The sequence below is a fragment of the Colletotrichum chrysophilum genome (genome assembly GCF_026319265.1).
Source record: "Colletotrichum chrysophilum strain AFK26 chromosome Unknown scaffold_3, whole genome shotgun sequence".
In the NCBI taxonomy this organism is placed as follows: Eukaryota; Fungi; Ascomycota; class Sordariomycetes; order Glomerellales; family Glomerellaceae; genus Colletotrichum; species Colletotrichum chrysophilum.
The window spans coordinates 569,137-589,857 of record NW_026517290.1 but is presented as its reverse complement, the minus strand read 5'-3'; the positions used below and the strand labels follow the sequence as shown (position 1 = coordinate 589,857).

The 20,721-nt window shown below is 54.8% G+C and overlaps 6 protein-coding genes across 6 annotated transcripts; 4 read left to right on the top strand and 2 right to left on the bottom strand.

Moving 5' to 3' along the window:
* Positions 1 to 90: 90 nt before the first annotated feature.
* Positions 91 to 2,014, top strand: COL26b_000829 (uncharacterized protein; the record flags this gene model as incomplete). Its single annotated transcript, XM_053173793.1, has 3 exons — positions 91 to 826; positions 883 to 980; positions 1,037 to 2,014. 3 exons carry the CDS (start codon positions 91 to 93, stop codon positions 2,012 to 2,014), a joined length of 1,812 nt encoding a protein of 603 aa, XP_053042350.1.
* Positions 2,015 to 5,066: 3,052 nt separating this feature from the next.
* On the top strand, positions 5,067 to 5,740 carry COL26b_000828 (uncharacterized protein; the record flags this gene model as incomplete). Its single annotated transcript, XM_053173792.1, has 3 exons — positions 5,067 to 5,096; positions 5,145 to 5,282; positions 5,324 to 5,740. 3 exons carry the CDS (start codon positions 5,067 to 5,069, stop codon positions 5,738 to 5,740), a joined length of 585 nt encoding a protein of 194 aa, XP_053042349.1.
* Positions 5,741 to 6,724: 984 nt separating this feature from the next.
* Positions 6,725 to 7,352, top strand: COL26b_000827 (uncharacterized protein; the record flags this gene model as incomplete). The annotated part of the gene is made up of 3 exons (XM_053173791.1): positions 6,725 to 6,935; positions 6,986 to 7,126; positions 7,237 to 7,352. The coding sequence occupies 3 exons, from the start codon at positions 6,725 to 6,727 to the stop codon at positions 7,350 to 7,352; spliced, it is 468 nt and encodes a 155-aa protein (XP_053042348.1).
* Positions 7,353 to 7,387: 35 nt separating this feature from the next.
* COL26b_000826 (uncharacterized protein) lies at positions 7,388 to 8,657 on the bottom strand (the record flags this gene model as incomplete). Its single annotated transcript, XM_053173790.1, has 3 exons — positions 7,388 to 8,366; positions 8,414 to 8,588; positions 8,639 to 8,657. The coding sequence occupies 3 exons, from the start codon at positions 8,655 to 8,657 to the stop codon at positions 7,388 to 7,390; spliced, it is 1,173 nt and encodes a 390-aa protein (XP_053042347.1).
* Positions 8,658 to 10,633: 1,976 nt separating this feature from the next.
* Positions 10,634 to 12,685, bottom strand: COL26b_000825 (uncharacterized protein; the record flags this gene model as incomplete). Its single annotated transcript, XM_053173789.1, has 2 exons — positions 10,634 to 12,211; positions 12,260 to 12,685. The coding sequence occupies 2 exons, from the start codon at positions 12,683 to 12,685 to the stop codon at positions 10,634 to 10,636; spliced, it is 2,004 nt and encodes a 667-aa protein (XP_053042346.1).
* A 6,172-nt stretch (positions 12,686 to 18,857) lies between these two features.
* Positions 18,858 to 20,588, top strand: COL26b_000824 (uncharacterized protein; the record flags this gene model as incomplete). The annotated part of the gene is made up of 2 exons (XM_053173788.1): positions 18,858 to 20,109; positions 20,158 to 20,588. The coding sequence occupies 2 exons, from the start codon at positions 18,858 to 18,860 to the stop codon at positions 20,586 to 20,588; spliced, it is 1,683 nt and encodes a 560-aa protein (XP_053042345.1).
* Positions 20,589 to 20,721: the final 133 nt, after the last annotated feature.

Here is a 20,721-nt window from a genome sequence, read left to right as displayed (position 1 = left end):
ACTCGGATGAATTACACTCTTCTGCTCAGCAGCCTGTTTGCGTCAAACTTCATCGCACACGATAGCATATTTTTCGGATCATTCACAAGAATGCCGGCCAGGACGATTGATTGGCACGAGGGCGAGCTCGCGGTGCACAACCTCCTCAAAGTCCCCACCCGCCCGAACCCTACGTCCGCGGGGCTGCCGGCGTCCTACGGGTACCGCATCGCCGCGGCGCCGCTGTTGGCTCTCGGCACGCTCGACAACGAGGACCGCCCGTGGACGACGCTCTGGGGTGGGAACGCGGGGGCTGTTGCGAGGCCTATCGCGGAGGATGTGCTTGGTGTGCGGAGCAAGGTTGACGTTGCGGATGACCCCGTTATAAGAGCCCTGTGGGGAGGCGAGGAGAGGGAGATCAAAGAGGGCGAGGTTGTGCAACCGGGAGGAGGGGAGGGGAAGGTTGTCTCCGGGCTGGCTATTGACTTGAGCACCAGGGATCGGGTAAAGTTTGGTGGGAAGATGGTTGCTGGTGCTGTTACGACTGTCAATGGCAATGGAGGGGGCGAGTTGCAGATTGCGGTCAAGGTTGACGAGAGCCTCGGCAACTGCCCAAAGTATCTCAACAAGAAGGATGTGAGAGAAAGAGAGTCGCTGGTCAAGGGGCGGGTCGAACGGGGACTGCCGTTATCCGAGGATGCCGCCGCCGTGGTGACACGGGCTGATATGGTCTTCCTATCCAGCGGCACCGGCGAGACCATGGATACAAATCACCGTGGGGGTTCCAAGGGCTTCGTGCGGGTTGCGAGGAACGATGACGGGGGCGTGGAGATAATCTACCCGGAATGTGAGTTGCATCACCCTGCTCAGCGCAGCATCAGAACGGCCGCTGACAAGCCGTAGTCTCTGGAAACAGGTTATACCAAACCTTGGGCAATTTGAGAGTCAACCCCCGCGTCGGCGTTGCAATCCCAGATTTTGACACGTCTGATGTCCTTTACGTACGTCCCGCTCCAACGCAGCTGTGTCTGTCGAAGAAGAAACTAACCAATGCAAGATTACGGGAACGGCGTCGATCCTCGTGGGACAGGACGCGGCAGCCTACCTGCCACGCACCAAGCTGGCGATCAAGATCACCGCGTCTTCGGCCGTCTTTGTCAAGTCTGGTCTGCCCTTCACCGGTGCCCCTCTCGAGCCGTCGCCATACAACCCGCCCATTCGCCACTTGCACACCGAGCAACATCAGCCACCAGCGGCAGCGGCAGCGTCAGCCGCAGGCACAGCGACGCTATTGTCCCGTGAGATCATCACACCCACCGTCGCGAGGTTCACGTTTGGGCTGGAGCCGGCAGGGCGGTGGGAGCCCGGACAATACGTCACGCTCGACTTTGCTCCGGAGCTGGACGTGGGATGGAGTCACATGCGCGACGACGAGCCGCAGAGCCTGAACGACGACTACGTGCGGACGTTCACGGTGTCGAACCAGCGCGGGGCGGGGCAGACGGTGGAGATCACGGCCAGGAAAAAGGGGCCCGTGACGGGGTTCCTCTGGAAGTGGAACACGAGGGTGCCGCTGGAGATACCGGTGCTGGGCTTTGGCGGTGAAGAGGCTTTCAGGATGGGGAGGTCCCCAGGTGCTGAAGAAGAGGTCTTCGTTGCGGCGGGCGTGGGGATCACGCCGGTGATGGCTCAGGCGGAGGGGGTACTGAGGTCCGGGGGACGGTTGAAGGTCTTGTGGAGCGTCAAGAGCGACGACTTGAAGTTTGTCAAGTATGTTCTTGACCGGATTCAGGGGCTTGCTGGAGTTACCAGGCTGTTCGTCACGGGACGGTTGGGAGACTCAGAGGAGAGCTTGATCGGGGAGATCAAGGCGGCAGGGGCTTCGGTGGAGAGGAGACGCATGGAACAGGGTGATGTAAAGGAAGCTGCTTCTGGAAAGAGGAAGTACTTTCTATGCACTGGGCCCGCAATGTTGAGGACGCTGAGCGAATGGCTGGACGGAGAGGAGGTTGCTTGGGAAGACTTTGCATACTAGACGATTGGCGAGTTGCTCATCCAATAGAAGCTAAACTTTTGTTTGGTTATCACAAAAGAAACAAAAGAAACATCGCGGTTGCATAGTACTGTCGTACCTATTCATACCAAGGACACGTCCAATGAGAACCTCCATGTCATCGGAACTGGTTCCAGGATTCCAGCTTGAGCACTTTCTTCATCGAGATGCTGACAGAAAAGCGGATTATGTAATACGCCTTTTCTCGATGCATGTAACCCACCCAGCTGGCAATCCAGATCAACCAGCTGCAACCAGCCGCAGCCACCAATCGCGATCTCCGTCGACAGCCACGATGCCACACGTTTTCTCGATGTGCGTCAGTCCCCAGGATTCCCGATTTCCAGATTTCCATGCTGCCGCATCGATGTTCTTGCATCCCCTCGCAACGGGCATGTGCGGCGCATGCGCCAAGCCCGTCTCGTGTTCTAACCGAACGGTTCGCGGTTACGTTACTGGCTGCCCCCCGACGCAGTGGACGGCTCCGAGAGACACCCAAAGGGCCCAGTGTTCGTCGAAACACAGAAGCAGGGCGTGGGTTGTGGTTGGTTTGCACGAGGTTGGCCGTCGTTTCGCGGGCTTTGAGAAGTGCGTCGGAGTCAGCCTCAAAGCCGGGAGTGTCTTCGATTGAGACCCCCATCGCCCGACGTCAATCTATCGATGCTGCCCGTCTGCCTTCTGCTGCCAATGCCGTGATGCCAGCACATAGCTGCGTCGACGCATCTAACACACACCGGTTGACTCTCGATTCGGTGGGGAATGCTTTACCGATACCCAGCCCAGGCGCCCATCCAGCCCGGCGGATGCGGAGTGCGGGTTCGGATGCGATGCGATAGGGGACTCCTCTCCGGGGGGCTCACAATCGGGGCATCACGATCACGCAGAGACGGTCATTGAATGAGGTGATTGAGGCCATTCTTGGGCCGACCCGCATGCTGTCAAAGTCAACAGACGACGCTGCTGGCTCGCAAAATAAGAAATTATCCACCATCCCTGACATTGTCACGCTGGCTCAACGACCAGATTCACCGTACATTTGTCCGCCCTTGTCTCTCGGCCGATTTTTTTTCAATCGATTCATCAGCACCGAGCAGGCATTAGAGGCTACGTTCTAGGCCCCTTGCCAACCGAAGCGAGCAACGTAGGCTGCAACCAGCCTCCGGCAACTCGCCGGATTGCTGGGGGTGAGAATGTGAGCGATCTCGATGTACCAAACACCCCTAACACGGACGATTGCTGTCAGCACGCACCACGCCTGCGGATGGACATATTCATCATTCACAAAGCAGTCATTCTCGAAATTCAATCGTCCCCTTTCCGGCCGGCCGTCCCGATGCTGAAACGCGGACTGGACAAGAATGCATTGCAACTCTGATCTCTGCTCTACAATGACGATGCAATGGACCCATTTTCAGCTGCGTGACCGACCTCGCGGGCTGTCAGGACAAAGTCTAATGTCTACGCCGCACGCCGTGCAACGGGCAGGGGGGCACGGGAGATAGGATGGGCAGAGGATGCCGCGATGGCTGATTCTAAATTCTTCAGAAAAACAGGCCACGCTCGCGGCAGACATAGACAGCAATCGGCATGGGCAAAAGGGCAAAGTTGGGTAAAATGCGCTTCCAGCAGCCAACCGAGGGACTTTGGGTGGGCTGCAGGGGTCTGTCCAAATCGAGATTGTGGGAAAGCCGTTGCGTCGATCGCCGTGATCGCGGAGCCAAACGCAAATCTGAGCATCGAGGCATCGGATTTCGCTCCGACTCATCACCCACCTCTCTGTTACTGGTGCCCAACACCCACACCGCGTTCGGCGGTCCCCCGTGGGCCACAGGCGCACTCACTCTGCAACAGCTCCAGCAACCATCAGGCCGGCAGCAGAGAATGCTACCGAGACACGATCCAAGCCACGAACTGGCCCTGACATGAGCTTAACACGAAGCCATATTCCACCATCCCCGATCGCTGGGACCTCACACCACATCACAGCGATGAGCTGTTAGGCTGCCGTTATGGAACCTTTCAAACGCCGCTTCCATCCAGGCATGACGCTCGTGGCCATCATTGCACACCCCGCAGTCCCCTCTCCGGCTCTCCCACGCCATCAACGGCAAACCCCTTGCAGAGCATGCAAAAGTGGATGGACAGCTGGGCGAACCGTCGACATGGGACTCGTCAGGACACCACCGTTGATGTAATGCCCATCGCTCATCGAACAGCTTGTCCCCCTCTTGGATTGGATGAATATACTCTGCTCTCGAGTGGCACCCTGCCCGGCGTCCCGCTCATTGGCCCCAAGTCGTATATTTCTGCGAAGAAGCTAGGGCGAAGGAGGTTCCTATTAGCCGTCGGACGCTCTTTACCGATCAGCGGGAGACGCAAAGGCAGACGCAGACCCTTACCGCTGGGCCTCCCGTTTACTATCCCCACTCCCTCCCTCCCCGATCACTGAGTCTACTGCATCGACTCGCGATCAGCCCAACGACATGAACGATCGCTCCGCTTCCCATGGAACAACGGTATCTTCATTCCCACACCACCAGTAACCGAATTACCACAAGTACCCGTCTCCTGCCTGGTGCTCCTCTGTCACATAACCATACACGCCCGCCTCTTGACGTTCTGTAGTCAGCCATCATACTCCGTGTTGGCTCTCTCATCCTGCACCGTTGCAATCCTCATAACGACCTGTCACCTTTTCCAGTTCTTTTGAGAATTCTATTGCTGGTCTTCGAACCAACAATATCCAGCTTCCTGCCGCCTTCCTGCCAACGCATCCAGCCGCATAATGCAAACCGCCTAATTACCCTGTCACTTCACATCACACTGCCTCGAGGCCCGGCTCCCGCAGCCCGACCCATTCGAGACCCCGGACAGGTCCATCGACTTTCACTACCTCATTGCCGCCTTATAATCACGAATCGTGCTGCCGACCTTCATCATGTCTCGCCAGGAGCTTCAATATCCCGCCGCCTACATCCAAGCCGAAACAGAGCGAATTCTGTCATTTCGAGCGCACTACCAAAATCCAAGCACAATGAACCCGTGGGAATCCTGCGCGTTGCAGGTACGTGGATCGGGAATCTCGCCAAGCTTTCTTTACTAACTTGCATAGTATCAATTCTCCGAGGAGACGGAACAAAACTCCAAGGGCAAGACGACCTCAGGATGGAGGCAACCCTCTGCCGCCGCCGACCCCGTCATGTACCCCGGCCTCTACGCTCCTAGTGGGTTCGACATGATGAGCATTCTCGTGAGTTTACTCTTGTTTTACGCAAATACCACGTCTAACAGTACCAGCTCCGCGTTGCCGGCAGACCCAACCCACAAGTGCAACTCGGTGCTATCGACTGTTCCGTTGCCCTGCTCCTCTGCGACCTGGAGCAACCCGACTGCCCCATCGTATACGCTTCCGAGCACTTCAGCCTGCTTACCGGCTACTCCAACAAGGAAATCATGGGCAAGAACTGCCGCTTCCTTCAGGCACCTGGGGGCAAGGTACGAAAGGAGTCATCACGCAAGCACGTCGACAAGTCCACCATCAAGAAGATGAAGAAGGCTGTAGAGGCGAACACCGAGGTTCAGCTCGAGGTACTCAACTTCAAGAAGGACGGCACTCCGTTTGTCAACATCCTCACAATGATCCCCGTCCGATGGGATTCCCCCGGCTTCCGGTACTCTGTCGGCTTCCAGGTGGAGCGGGAGGACTGAACACTTTTCGATTCTCGTACACTTCCGACCGTCCGATCTGACTCGACCGGTCGTTCCTACTGTCAACAACCTTTTACGTCAACATATACGGCGACATTACGACATCTTACGAGCGCGGCATCTTGCTATTAGGCATTTACGATACCCAGACACGCATATGAGTTAGAGCTCAGGCATCTCCCGGTCACGACAACTGTTGATTTTTTTTGCTATTCGGCGTCACAAGGAGCGACACACAAAAAAGCGATGCATGGATATCGGATCACTATTAGGTGTTAAGGATATCATCCCCCCCGCCTCACTGGAGGTTCATGGGTGGCAGCGTTTTGTTTTACAGACACAAACTCGCAAAGCAAGCATTTGGGAATGGCGTTTGCAATCCCAGTCGGCATCGGCCTTGACTGGGGTAGGTGTTGGACAGGCATTTTGACGAACTAGCCATGATATTTTGATCATGACGACATGGGATACATAGCACAAAGGCCCAGGCCGTCCACGAATGAACAAGTATTATTTGAGCAGAGATCTGTGCGGCTGCATTGTGCCCTCGGACGCACCGAAACAATAGCTTTCTGCGTTGACAACAAGTTCAGCTGGTCAAGCTCCCCCATGTGTTCTTCTAACCCCTCCTCTGACGGATTGTCCGCGTCATAAAATACCTGCAAGCAAGCTACGTCCGCCAAACCAGCGCTAGCCAAGCAATAGCCACAATAAGCTTGACTCTCTCATCGCAACCCCGTGGTGCATCTCCCGAGAAGTGACAAAGAATGACTTTCAACTCATCTAGTCCTAAACCATAACAGTGTCTCACATGGAGGCGTTCTGTATTACCTAAGCCTACCGCATCTCATCCCATATGATTGGCCACGAAACTGTATATTCGGAAGTCCGAAGGCTTCTGAACGTCAGCTCCCATTGCAGATGTTAATCCACACATCTCATTAATCAAGAATTGTAAGATCCTGAGTAAATCAAGCAGACAAGATGCCTCTCCGCGGACCCGTGCCAGTCAGGTTGTGCAACAAAGAGAACACCGAAAAGCTCGTCCTGGGCCCGATGACCATCTACATCTATGAGGACGGCTCGAACACGGACAACCGCATCGGGTGCATGACGCTGGGACTGCCGCCTGGGACGTCTGGGCCACCGATGCACTGGCATCGATTCCACGATGAATGTTTCTTCGTGACCAAGGGTGGGTTGTCATTTGAGATGTTGGAGAGTGTACGCTCACGACTGGTCAAGGGACGATTCGCTTCAAGACGCCCGAGGGCGACCTCGACGCCAAGGAGGGAGAACTGATGGTCGTTCCGCCGAGAGCGATCCACACGTTTGCCAACCCGTCAGAGACGGAGCCTGCGGAGTTTTTCATGACCTCTACCCCTGGTAAGTTGCTTCCAGTTGTGATATGCAACAGTGACGCTGACTGAGATAGGGTATTACATGGACTGTGAGTAAAGCGTCCCGGGAGACCGATGGGCAAGCTAACTGTACAGATTTCCGCATGATGGGCAAGTCCATCGAAGAGGGCAAGAAGTTGTCGCGGGAGAATACGGCGCACTTGATGGCACTGTTCGGGACGTTCCCGCCGGATGTGGAGTCGGAGCCGTGAGGAGTGTAACTTTAATCGATCGCCGGCTCGATAGTTCAATTCCTTAATCGTAGTGACCTTCTTCTGCCAGAACCAACGACCTCCTCCTCCTTTTTGACCTGCGGGGCTTTGGGTTTTGCCTTGGTTGCTACACCCCGCTGTTTCTTGCTTGGAGCTTCGACAGCCGGCTCTGGAGACTCCTCCTTTACTTTTGCCTTGGAAGGCTTGGCTTTCTTACTCGGCTTCTCCTCAACCTCCGCCTCCTCCTCCTCCTTTACCGCCCTCTTTGCCGCTCTCTTCGCCTCCTTCGCCTCCTTTGCCGTAACTGCGACCTGGCCCGTCTTTTTCTGCCTTTCCGGCGCGTAACAGCTAGTTCGCCCGCCCACCGTGATGAAAGCCAGTTTCTCCCCATTCGGCGAGACACTGGATACACCGTCACCCTTGCCCTTGCCCCAGCGATGGTTGAACAGCCAATCATCGGGGAACTCATCCGAGTCTCCCAGCTTGTCGACGGCCGTCTGGCACACGTAGCGGATCTTCTCGTACAGCGTCCGAATCTCCGCTTTCGTAAAGTCGTCGCAGTACTGCTCCGGGTGCAGCTTCGCCTGATACAGCACCTCGTCGGCGACCCAGTTGCCGATGCCGCTGATGTTGGCCTGGTTCAGCAGCAGCGCCTTGACCGGGACGTGCCGGGACTGCATCATCTGCTTGAAGTAGTCCTCCGTGAAGACGTCGACGTCGACGACGGGGTCCGGGCCATTCTCCTTGAGCGGGGAGTGATTCCGGATCTCCGCGCCGGGGCAGTCGACGAGTCTGATGCGGCCGAAGCGGCGGGGGTCTGTGAAGGCGGCCCGGACTGTGGGGTCGCCCTCCGTTTCGATCCAGAACTTCCAGTATTTGGGGGGCCAGGTGTCCATTTCGCTCTTCTTCATCTTTTTGTAGTAGTTGGTGTAGGCGGTCTTGTCGCCCTTGATGTGGATCCATCCCGTCATTCCCAAGTGCATCACGGCGTGAGGTGGCTGGTCAAAGGTGATCCTGGACGGGTGAGCCAGAGGGCTTATCAGAGGCTGCGCTGGACCTACCAGAAGTATTTTCCCTGGCTCCCAACAGACACAACCTTCTTGCCTTTGACGGCCTCTTCGAAGGCTAGGCCGCTGGTCCCGACCTTTCCAAACACATTGGCGTCACCGGGGGCAGAGACTCTAGCAATCTTCTTGCCCAAGAGGTGACGGCGCAAGAAGTGCACGCACCGAGCAACTGAGAGAGTCAGTCTACATTTATCGCGTTACATGCAAATCAAGCCTCACCTTCAGCGATTTCAGGCATTTTCAACACGCACACTCACTTCGGACACTGAGTACGGATACAGCTCATGACGCGACGACGTCAAAGGGCCCACCGGCGCGACAACCTCGCGTAGCACGTGACCTTGAACAGCTCAAGTGGGTCGTGGCCGACCGCGGGCGTCGGATTTTTCCAGCTCTTCCCCACATTGGGCGGCTCAATTTTTCGTCGACCTTTAAAAAAAAAAAAACCTGCGCTTCCTCCCGACCTGACGATCTTTCTTCACCAACAACAACACCAACAACGGCTTCGCAGCCTTGCATGGTCCGGTAAGTCTACGCTCGCGCGCACGTCGCGCTTTTTTCTCGCCTCCCAATCTCTTCTGATGACACACCAAACACCGCAAACTAGAGTCTTTGACCACTGGAATGAAAACTCTGTTTTACACGTCAGTCTGATCGACCTTGACAATTTCACATTGCGTTTCGAGCTCAACACCTTGCAACGACACGACGCTGACTCGACGCAGGCTTTTGCAGATTCTTCTGACGCTGGACACATCATGGCTACGTTGCTGCTCTCACATGGCTGATTGCCAAGGTAAGCTCTTGCATTTTCTTCTTCCGCCTCCCTAAGAACCTGATGATTCATTTTTTCGTGCTTTGCACGGTTGGAATTACCGGCTGAAATCCATTGACGATAAAAACTGGCTGTTTCTGACTGTTCACCCCTACTGTCTCTTGTTTTGTGCCTCGCGTCGACCTTGAACTGTCGCTAACATGGACACCAGCTTCCCGACAAGGTACATACCAAACACATCCCCCTTCCCTCATCATCGTATGATGAAACGGCACTGGGCTCCGAGAGTACCCAATGGGACTCGCTACATGAGCAGACAAGCCACTTTGCGGCAGGCCTAGAAAACCTCGCCCACTGATCCTCGATCCGCACACTCAACTTGTCGGGCCACGACTTTGCGCAGCAGAGGCTGACCAACAACAGTGTCGGAAGTCCTGAGCATCGCCTCTCTGACTTGAGTCGCCGTTCCGGTGTTGTTATGGTAGGTCGCTTTTCGCTTCATCCCCCAGCCTTCGTGATGAGTTATTAGATGACGAGTCTGATTTGGGCATCTACCCAATGCGGATAACTTTTATACCTTTCCATTCATGCAACACTGAATTGGCTTCACAAAATCAATTGTTTATCAAGATGGGCATGAACATCGCTAACTTTCATTTCTCAGACTCCACCGGAACCATACTAATGGGTATGTTCCATCATTCTTCACACCCAGCCTCCCGGGCTCCGTTCTCCTGATGAACGATAAACCAAAAGACAAGCATATGTCAGAGCCTCACGGCGAAGCTGAGAAACGTTGACTACTAGTCATTCTGATCAGACACTTCACATGCAACGCCTTTGGAAGTCTGGAGAATGCAGGTGGCTAACCGATCACCAGTGCTGTGATCTCTTCCATGTTCACGTTCACGAGCATGTACCACTCGGTAAGCATACACTTTTCTTCTTAGAACCCACTCCCCATCGTCTCATGTGATGATCATAAAATTTTCACGACGGTCTCCATAGCCATATGCTTTGATGATAGTGCCTTTGACAGGGCTCCCATACTGATATTTGACGCTTCATTTTGTTGTTTTTGAAAGTCGTGGTTTGAAAACAATTGCTAACTGAAGTCGTCCAGGTCTTGACTTTCCTACGGGATCTTGTCTTTTCATTGTATGCGTCGCCCATGTGCGTCGCTATGAAGAAGAGCTGCGGTACTGAGGCTGTGTGATGTTTCGTCGTGTCTGAGCTCTCACAGTCGTTCCCATGAATCATGATGCCAAAGACAGATTGTTTTTAGTTAATATTAGCTATCATTAGGGGTATCATAAGCCATCAGCAACACTATGCGAGCACTGCTGCGTGCCCTTTTTCTGTTTTATCCAAACCCAAACGCCGAACCGATGCCTTCCCATCCCTTCCAGACCCGTCATGTACGGAGTGAGTCAATTTTTCTAAATGCTTCCCGTTCCGAGTAACACAGCGCCAGCAAAGAATGCCACCAAGGCAGCAAACGAGTCGCGCGGGTCATGCATAGCACCGCTGCTCTTGGGCGTCGACGTGGCCGTGAATACGCCCGTCAGGACCGTCGTGGAAGACGAAGCGGCAGGCTGTGTCGACGTGGGCGCCTTCGTGGCCAGGGGCCAGTCGCTCTCCGCGCTGTAGAGCACGCCGTTGATGATGGTGCCCTCCCCCTCTCGCAGCATCTTCTTCTGATCGCTGGAGCAGGAGGACTCCATGTAGCGGATCCAGCATGTCGGCTTTGGCGAGTCGGGCAGCTTGTCCGTGTGCGTAGCCTCAGAGTCTCCCGTGGTGTTGTAGGTGGTCAGGTTGACTTGGTCGCCCGTCGACACGGACGTGCCGAGGATGACGCGCGCAAACACCTGGAACGCCGTTTCCGGCTGGTACGCCGGGACCGAGTGGCCGGCCTGGTAGATGCGACTGAACGACAGGTTGCCAAACTGCCGAACGACGCCGCCAATATAGGAATCGTTGACGATGATGGGGGCGTAGCCAGCGGAACTGAACTTCTGCCCGTACGTGGTCCCGGCCTGCCAGGCGAGGTTGAGAGATGCAGCCTGCCCGCCCAGCCAGTTGCAAATGTAGTCGCGGTCGCCGTAGATTAACGCAACGCGGATGCCTCGCTTCAGGAGATCAGCCAGCTTCGGGATCAGGGGACCTCTCATATAGTCGCCAGTGTCACTAAAGCTGCTGTAGACCGCCTGACTGGTCATAGTGAAGTTGACGACAGAGCCAATGGCTTGCTGGAACCCTGCCGTATTCACGTACTCGAGGTATGTGCTTGGGGGGAAGGAGTCTGGGTTCTCGCGAGCAATGTCATACCAGCTTCTGCCCGCCTCCGCGTACGGCAGCATGACGTTCGTAAAGCAAGTACTATACGCGTTTGAACACAGGTCGTTCACTTCCCTCACCGCGCCAGTGTTGTTAGCATCGTAGACAGAGTTGGCCGTGCGGCACTGTCGGATGAGGTCCAGGCAGCCGCCGTTCGTATAGAGACTACCGTTGGCCAGGCTGGCGCGGACATCGTTCATGGCTTTGAAGCCGTACGTGTTGTTGATGGCCATTTGGGGGTAGTACTCTTGCTGGATCTGGTCGTCAATGCAGCCGTTGACGATGCCGAGAGACGTCAGGTGGATCTCGAGCGTCTTGTTAGCGGACAGCGTCCCGTTCGCGCGCTTGTCGTTCTGTTCCTCCCAGACGTCTGAAAAGACCGGCCCGTACTTTCCACCGTAGCTTTCCGCAAAGAGGTTGATGCCGAGCGCGCTGTTGTTTGGCGGGTTGTACTGAGGGAAGGCGCCGAGGAAGCCCTGCAGCATATGCCATATCGCCATCGCGGCCGTCTCGGTGGTGTTTGCCGTGTTGTTCGTGTTCAGCGAGCTGAATGTGCCGTTGAGGAATGTCGCCGGGTTCTGTCCGCTCGGCACAGGCTGTGGCGGGGTGGACTGATTGGCAGTGAACAGGTCCATCGAGCCATTGGTGGCGATGTCGTAGGAGAAGCCGACTTGGTTGGGCTGGGCGGTTAGCATGCGGGTGCGACGAGAATAGTTCTTGGAGCTTACCTGGTCAATGAACAGCATGTTGGAGGCGCGGTCCCAGCCCCATTCCCGCGCAATCGTGTCGTACTTGTCCAGGCCCTTCTCGACAACCTCGCAGGGTCCCACCTCCGTGAACATGCCGAACAGAGAGCTCACGCCGGGCCCTCCGTTGAGCCAAATCGTCATGGTGTCCGTGGGCTCGCGGGCGCCGACGAACCAGAAAAACATGTTGGCCGGGAACGGCCCCGGCACGCTGACCCATCCTGTGTACTGCTGCTGGCTCTCGTAGGCCGTTTTGCAGGCGCCCTTGGGGATCTTGTAGCTGACGGTGATGTTGCCGTCGACGGGCGAGGTGATGGTGGTGAGGTTCACCGACGTGGACGGGAACTGGGCAGTCGCAAAGCCGCAGAGCAGCAGGCTGCCGACGGCGAAAGAACGGAAGAAGCGCATTGTGAGATGACCCGCATCGTGTCCTGGGCGCATAGTAGTCTCTACAGGATATCGTGGGCCGGCACGCGCACAGGAGGGGCGTAGAGATGTTTTGAATCGGCGCCGACAATGTTTTTTCCGTATTAGCTGAACCAGGAAGCGCGGAATGGAAACAGCTGCGACGACGGGAATGTCGAGGTTTTGAAGGTCCTCCCCCGTAGCGCCTTGGCAGACGTGCGCCCCTGCATTTAGCGGCCCTTTGTTGGTGTAACGGGCGCCCACAGTGCCCTACGGAGCCCCGGACACCCAAATTAGCAGCCCACCTCGCCCGACCTCAACCTTCGGGGATACTGGCTGACACGCGGCCCGCGGGGAGTTTTAACGGATCGACAGTGTTGGCAGGGGCTGTGTTCTTGGATTGGAGGTGCTCTGGGGGAGTCGCTAAGGTGAGCAGGAACCTGAGTCGTCGCCCCAACCACCGTATGTGCAACCATCCCCTCTCAATGAGGTGCATTGCAGCCTGCAGCTCATCCTGGAAGTCCCGTATCCTGCCGCCTTACCCGCTGCGATGCCGGGCGTTCGTCTCAAGTAATATGAGGGGGGGAGATGAACTCTCGCCGGGATTGCCTGAGAGAGCGCTGGAAGGATTCGGATTGGACACCGCCAACGAGACTTTTGTTCGACCATGGGATCACCTTGGCATTTGGTAGACGTCAATCCGAATCCTTCAAAAGTCAATTGCCGGCATCGGACGGTGCGCAGAGGCATCTGCGCTGGATGTCGGTGATTCGACTTGCAGATGCGACCGCCCCGAGTAGGGCGCTGCGTACGATAATCTTCTGCGACATCCCCGCAATTTGACTGGAATTCTGCACTCGGTCGGGAGGCATTGGCTGTCTCGGTGATCGAGCACGTAGCCTGCTTGTCTCGGTTTCTGCACTTATTTTAGGTTCTCATGAAATGAACCAGATACTCAGGAGTGCTCCAGCCATAAGATGAAGATGATAGAAGGGCGTCAAAAGGAGGTATGATATACGACCAACAGATGAAGAAGGACCGACCGTGTGGTTTCTCATCTCAACACTGATCTAAGACAGTCTCAATCGAGCTTCTCCTTCCAAGCTTGATACTGAAGAGGCACGTAAACTGCAGCAAATGCCGCAAGCAAAGCACCCAGGCCAAAGCCCGAAGAGTCATCGGCCTTGCATGCGAGATAAATGGCCACGATCGCCCAGATGACCACGAGGGATACAAACAAGAGAGAGAAAACGAGGTGCCAGTTAAGGCGCTCGTGAGTCCGGATTCCCCAACCGACGACAATCCCATTGTCGTCTTCATGGCGTTCCAATCGGCCTTGAAGCTTTTTTGGAAACCTTGTGACCCAGTACTTGGTCCGGTGACGCCGATCAGGTCGCGTCAGATGCGGCAAGTCGATCCCATCTATGGCGACATCCATTGGCACTGGATTATATAAATACCTTTTTCCTTCAACTTCGACATATGGGGGGTACTCCCCATATTTGAAATGTTGTGGATTGTTAGATTCGGCTCCCATAGGCACAAGTTCGAACTTTTCGTATTATTACATTAGCTGCAGTACTCCACGGCAATATAGTGTGGTTTGTTACCATACCTGAACGTAGTCGCCTTTGCTCATCTTGTAAAGACTAGCCTCAGACAGTTCCTGAAAGAAATGGAATATCCATTCCAACCAGCATGGAGTGTTGTTCCTGAGAAAGGTTGCCACTCTGCCTACCAACGCGCGCACAAATGCTGGGAAAATCAAAGATATTCTCCAGGTTGATTTCTCACGTATTGTCTGATATCTCCCCAAGATCTGTTGGAAAAGGAATTGGTCATTGATGAGACAGCCGCAGTTAATGTGCTCCAGCACTGGCAGGCTTTTTTCGTTAACGCACAACAGCAAGTACTGAGGAGTATTTCGTTGTCCTGGAGCTAACGCCACCTCCCCAGATTCAGCTGTGTCGTTTACCGGTGCTGACGGCCCTTTTCCTAATTGAGAACTGCTCAGTCCAGGATTATGAGGTGATGAGGTAGATTGGCCCCTCTCCGATCGAAGATGCGCGGGAGGAGGGGCAGAAATACCACTCCGAGAATTGTCACCCGCTGTCACGTCTGGATCTGTCATCGGATCACTGGGGTTAAGAAGCCTAGCAAGTCCATCTTTCTCAAAGCCTCGCCAAAATCGCCGAATCCCACCCGGGCTAAGCTCTTTGACGTCTAGAAACATATGATCGCCACATTCCTGTAATACCTCGTCAGTCTCGATTCAATCATGTGAGAAGTAACAAGGAGCATAACGAGCATCAGCCACTCACGCAAATGTACCGAACTCTCAGATACCCCTGTTTTGGTGGACGCCACTTATCGCAAAGCCAGGAGGATAATCTGTCTTTCCAGTGGACAATGTCGCAAAACCATCCAATTGGATTAAGCCTCACCACTGGCTCTGTCTCCTTCTGCCCTTGACTCCCTGTCTCCTCCTGCGTCTCTACAACACCCTTGGGAGAAGGATGAAGAAACTCTCGAAACTCGGCTTCGAATTGTATGAGCGGTAATCCAGAAACGAAATAGCTTCTAGCATCATCAAGATCAACGAAAGAGAGTCCTTCGTGATCACCTTCCTCGTTATCACTATCCACAGAATCCTCATCCTCGCCCCTTCATCAGTATCCAGCGATGTTTCCCGTTCTGCGATAAGCGCAGTTGTCTGAACATCTGAACGGTCGTCTACTTTGTTAAGAAAGCGTTCCAGGTATAAGTTTCGCTCGTTTTCTTGAGGGAGGGTCAAGGGAACTATCTCCCTCCTCGCATTATTGGTAATCTTTCTCGAGATGAGATCTCTGTGAGATCTTGGCCTAAGAAAGTCCACCGCTGCACCTTGTTTCTGGGTTGGAGCATGTGAGAGCAGCGAATCGTAGTATCTCCTGAGCAACCGTGTATGGTTCCGAACGAAGCGTGCATCGCCCAAACACTTACATGCTTTCTCATACAAGGGGCCGAGTTTGGAATCGCTGGTCAACATCTCGGCTAAGTAATTCGCTGCAGCTTCTCTAACTTTCCAGCGAGTTGAGTGTGATCCATCTTGCGACTGAATATCTTCAGGTCCCGATATAAGGGATCTGATGTCGTCCTTGATGTCATCACAACGACTTTCGGTCTTTTTGTGATTGTAGAAAGTGTTTGCGATCTGCCTCGTTGTGTAAGCCTCGACAACTACCTCATCGTCTTCTTCAAGCGAAGACGGCTTCGTAGAGACGGAAATCTTGTCAGATCCCTGGCTAGATATCTGACTGCCACTACTGGAAGAGCTTTCGGTGAGAGCCGTTTGGGCGTTTTCGGGTTCAAGTGAGACGCGATTCGATTCGCCGAGGCATTTGCGAACGTTGAGTTCAAACTCCCCCATTGGCCGGCTGGAGGCAACGATTTTGACGTTAAGAAGGTGAAGACTGGAAAAGAAAGGAATCAATGTTTCGAGAAAATCACCCTGGTGTTCGCATTCATCCAGAGCATCGATGAATAGATAAACAGGCTCCCCCTCGGGCAACATTGTCTGCAGGCCCCTAGAAAGCGTGTCTGTTGCTGGCTGCTTCCGCCCGTTATCGTGTGATGCGTAGATCTTATCGAGGGCCTTCCTTGCTTGTTCCTGCTGCGTGTAGAGTTGAAACGCAAAAGACCGAAACATAGAGCTAGCATTCTGCTTGCTTGTGCTGTTGAACCTGTACGAGAGAATGGTGCAACTGGGGTCATCTATCTGCAATATGCAATGTTGAATCGTGTCGACAATCGCGGTGTTCTTGCTTCCTGAATGCCCTCGAATCCACAAAAGTTGATTATCTTCACTTTTCCACCTGTTGAAAGCAGGGCTGTCCAGAAACGATGCAATAGTTCCGTTGTGTTGGATGTTTCTCGCATGGTTGGAATTGGAAAATGCGTCTGTGGGTGAAAGCCACTTTCTTACCAGTTCAACTTGGGCAGGCTTGATGTGACTTAGGACATTTTCCACAGAAGACAGTTAGTTGGGTACTACTCAAGGCTTGATATTCAGGACTTCAGAGAGCACTTACTGTCATACAGAACGTCTGTTATTATCCTTTCCGCCTCCATGTTGTTTAGCGGGATTTGGCGAAGAAGGTCGCTCGCATATGCAGCAGCCGCCATGGCTGCGTAACCCTGCCACGCCTTGGACTTGTGGGAGTCGGCGTAGTCGCATATTCCCCGAATGACTAAACATGGGAAGTCATTCATGAGACCAGCTGCTCCCATCTCAAAACATGATATGTCCTCGTCTGCCGCAAGCCGGTCCCGTGTACGTGCATCTCTCATAAGCTGGCTCGAAGAGCCGATTAGCCCGTAGTGAATCACTGGACTGTCCCCGTATCTCCCTTGTTCATGGCGCAGCTCCAGATGTGATGGACCATTTCCACACGCTTCGCCGCAGGACTCGCCTGATTTCCCGGTGTGAATGATGTGCGACTTGTATAGCTTGTCGGCGCTTGGAGGCGGGCGTGAGTACTTATTCTGGAGCTGTGGGGACCTCTCCAGACTCTCTTTGATGTTGCCGTCAAGCCGATGACCTTCGATCATGTTCGAAGCCTCGAGCTCACTGACAGCCATGCTGACTGCTTTTGGCAGCTGATTTATGAAACCTGTCTGAACAAATTTCTGTGCCAGCGTTGCCGTGCGTAAGTCGTACTGAATAAAACAACCTCTTCCACTGCGCGAACTACCGACAACAACGTCGCCGAGACGGATGTCATGCTTCAGACTTGGCGCACCGCCTCCAATGCCGACCATCAAGCTGAGCCGGATGTTGGGAAAGTGATGCAACATGTCCCCCGCGACGACTGCAGCTGATGCCAGACCGTAATCACCATTGGACAGTACGGCAATAGCGACATTATGTATGCCCACTTTGCCTAATGCGTAGACGTGGTCATTTTGAGAGATCGTACTGGGAAGTTGGTGTCTTTCATCAAGGAAGGCAACAGCTGCTCTGAATTCTGTAGGGATGGCGCAGATCCATCCGATATGGTATATCAGCGGGTCCGACATATTTGGGACACAGGCGGAATGACTCTCGAGAATACTGGTGACGAGACTCAAGCTTTGCGATGAGAGTATGAGCGGGGAAATGGTGAGACTTTAAGAAACAGGAAACCTGCAAATGCTTTGGAAAGCAGCCTGACGCGGTAAGCTTGGAAAAGTGAGGCTGTGGCTGTTGTCAGACCTTAGGAGGCAATATTGGCGGTCTATTCGACCAATGTCATGCGTGTATGCACGTTGGGTCTGCTTCTTGTGACCGCTGGTAAGCCTGGGCTAACCACAATCGCTGAAGAGGTACCAAGGCCGGTTTCTGATAATCAATATGGGATTTCGCGGCAAGGCTTCTGCCCGGAGGAATTGGGGTTAGAAATGGAGTCATCAACGAGGAGTCTACAAATTGAAGAACAGCTCTTATATTCGAGATGAAACATTGATCAGGACCAGGGTATTGGTGGTCATTGAGAGCGAGGTATCGCGATCAGCGGAGGGCGGTGATGTCTCACGGTGCTGCATCAAGAGTTGAAGCAAGGGGTCTACCGCCTGCCGAGGCGCCTGATTCAGTGAACGTACTCGCCGTTGAGAGGGTATCATGTTACATTTCCACCGCTGGACAGAAGGCAGGCCTCGGGAAGTACGAGGCCGTTGTCAGACACCTCGCCGCTCTATCGACAATAGGCATCGTCGCGAGGAGTGTGCCGGACTTGTACCTAGCCAAGAAAGCCAGAACAAGCCAATGAGCATTGAGGCAGATGGATTGCAAGGTATCATCATGACAGGTCTGTATACCTTCATTTCCAGGCGACTAGTAGACGTTGCCAAGACGTCCAACACGATTTAGTCATCGTCAAGCCATAGCCAGGACAATTTGCCTATGTGACAATGGTGCAAACTCCAAGTGTAAAATGCCTAGACCAAAGAGGCAAGGTCGGACAACGCCGTCGCTAATGGCTTCCCTAAAGCTGCTGCGGCTGAATCGATCGTTCAGGGGTAATTCTTCGGTGTCAACCCAATTGCTTGACGACTTTGCTTAAATCGCGAGTCTCGCCAAGAAAACACACGAACTCCCTCGCCGTCGCTCCTTCATCCGACTCCGTGCACCCCCCGGACCACGGCCCCACCCGGCACCATGTCCGACTCCGGCACCTCCTCCGCAGACATCATCACCTACATCGGTGTGCCTCTCGCCGTGCTTGGTGTGCTGCCTATCCTCTACAATACCGTAGCAACTCTCGCCGCCCGCTCACGTATCCTGCGCATGCTCCGCCATGCCCGACTAACAGCGCTCACCCGCTCAGACGTCGTGAACCGTGTAATCGAAGTTGATTTGCCGCGTTATGCCGTCACGCCGTGGGATCGCTTCGACAACCGTGAAGAGTACTGGTCTCTCGCGCGGCATCCGTCGTCCATCCCCGGTGGTAGCTGGACGGTGTTCAACTGGCGCACCAACACCATCGGTCTCAAGACCCAGCGGGTGGAATACGCAGACCAGCTCTGCCAGCCGCAGGTCGACGTAAGTTTCGACGAGCTTATATGCTACCTCCTCGATCTCGGCGCCGTCCCGGATCCTCATGGCTGGAGGTTACTGCGAAGCACCGGGCTATGGACTCCGGTGGGTTGCACCCTCATGAAGAGTCCCGACGACCAAGAGAAAGCCCTCGCGATTGCGTCCTTGAATGATTCGGATGGCCATCTGTCTCTGTCACTGAGCTGGTCTTCCCACTGGACGACCAGGAGTTACGAGTCCCTCCCTCCGTACTGGGTTCGCCTGCCACCCGCTCCAGTAATTGACTCAAACGAGATCTCGGAAGACACAATCACAGAAGAGAGGGATACCGAAACAAAGGACGACGCCGGAGGTACCAAAAAGGCACCGTCTTACACCTCCTCGCTTGACTCCATCTCCCGCGCCGTCGCAACCAACGCGCACAAACCCATAGCCTGCAAAATCTCCAGCCACGGCCTCATCAGCGCCATCCCTGAGGACGACGACCACCCGACCACCAGCCTCTACATCGAGCACGTCCGCGTGCGCCCCGCTTCCTCCACGGGTATCTGGTTCGCCAGCGCCGCCACGGCCTACGGCACCTCGAGCTCGACGATCCTGTGGAACTACCGCATTCCAGAGGACATTCTCGCCCTTGCCCGCGGCTCTTCCGTGCCATGCGGCGTGTTGGAGCTATTAGGCATCGTCGACGACTCCCAGACGCCAGAATGGGCCTCGAAGCATGACGACTCGAGGCATCACCTCGACCTGATGAGCCGCCGCATGCGCGAGCAGCGCAACGCCATGGCAGCGGAGTCGCGCATGAGCCAGGCTGACCGAGAGCACGCCGCGCGGGACCGCATGCGCATGGAGAACGAGCAGCGACTGGACGATCGTAAGTAGCCCTCGCCAACCCCGTGAGCACCGCTAACAGCCTCCACAGTCCGCGATCGCATGCGTCTCGACACGCAACGCCGGGAAACCCGCGCCCACGAGGCGATCCAGTCCCCGAAATGGGACGCCGCGCTCGTTGCATCACACAACCTCCGCTGGCTCCAGCAGCATGGTCTGGTCTCCTCGGACCCGATCAGCGGTTCTTTGCGAGCCGTTGCCGCAGGGCTCCTGCATCGGATGATCCTGGATGGCGAGTTTGCCGGCGAGATGAGCAGGATGCTCGACCAATGGAAGGCGTGGGCCGAGAACGGCGGCTTGCGCAAGTCGGATCTCGAGACGCTCCGGGAGAGCCTGAAGAGCTTTGCGCTGGCGAGCTTGCTGGTTGCGGTGATTAAGGACGTCGGGGCCGCCGCGGAGGGGTCGTTGAGCATGGACTTACAGGAATGTTTAAGAATGTGGCGGCAGGTAAGGCTGGGATGATGCACTTTGGAGAAGATATGCAGAAAGATAGTTAAAAAGTGAAGCAAGTCCATGAATCCTATCCCGCGAAGGTACCTTTACCGTTGTGTCCATTCCCTTTCCGACCCTCCACTGCCATATAAGCCAACAATAC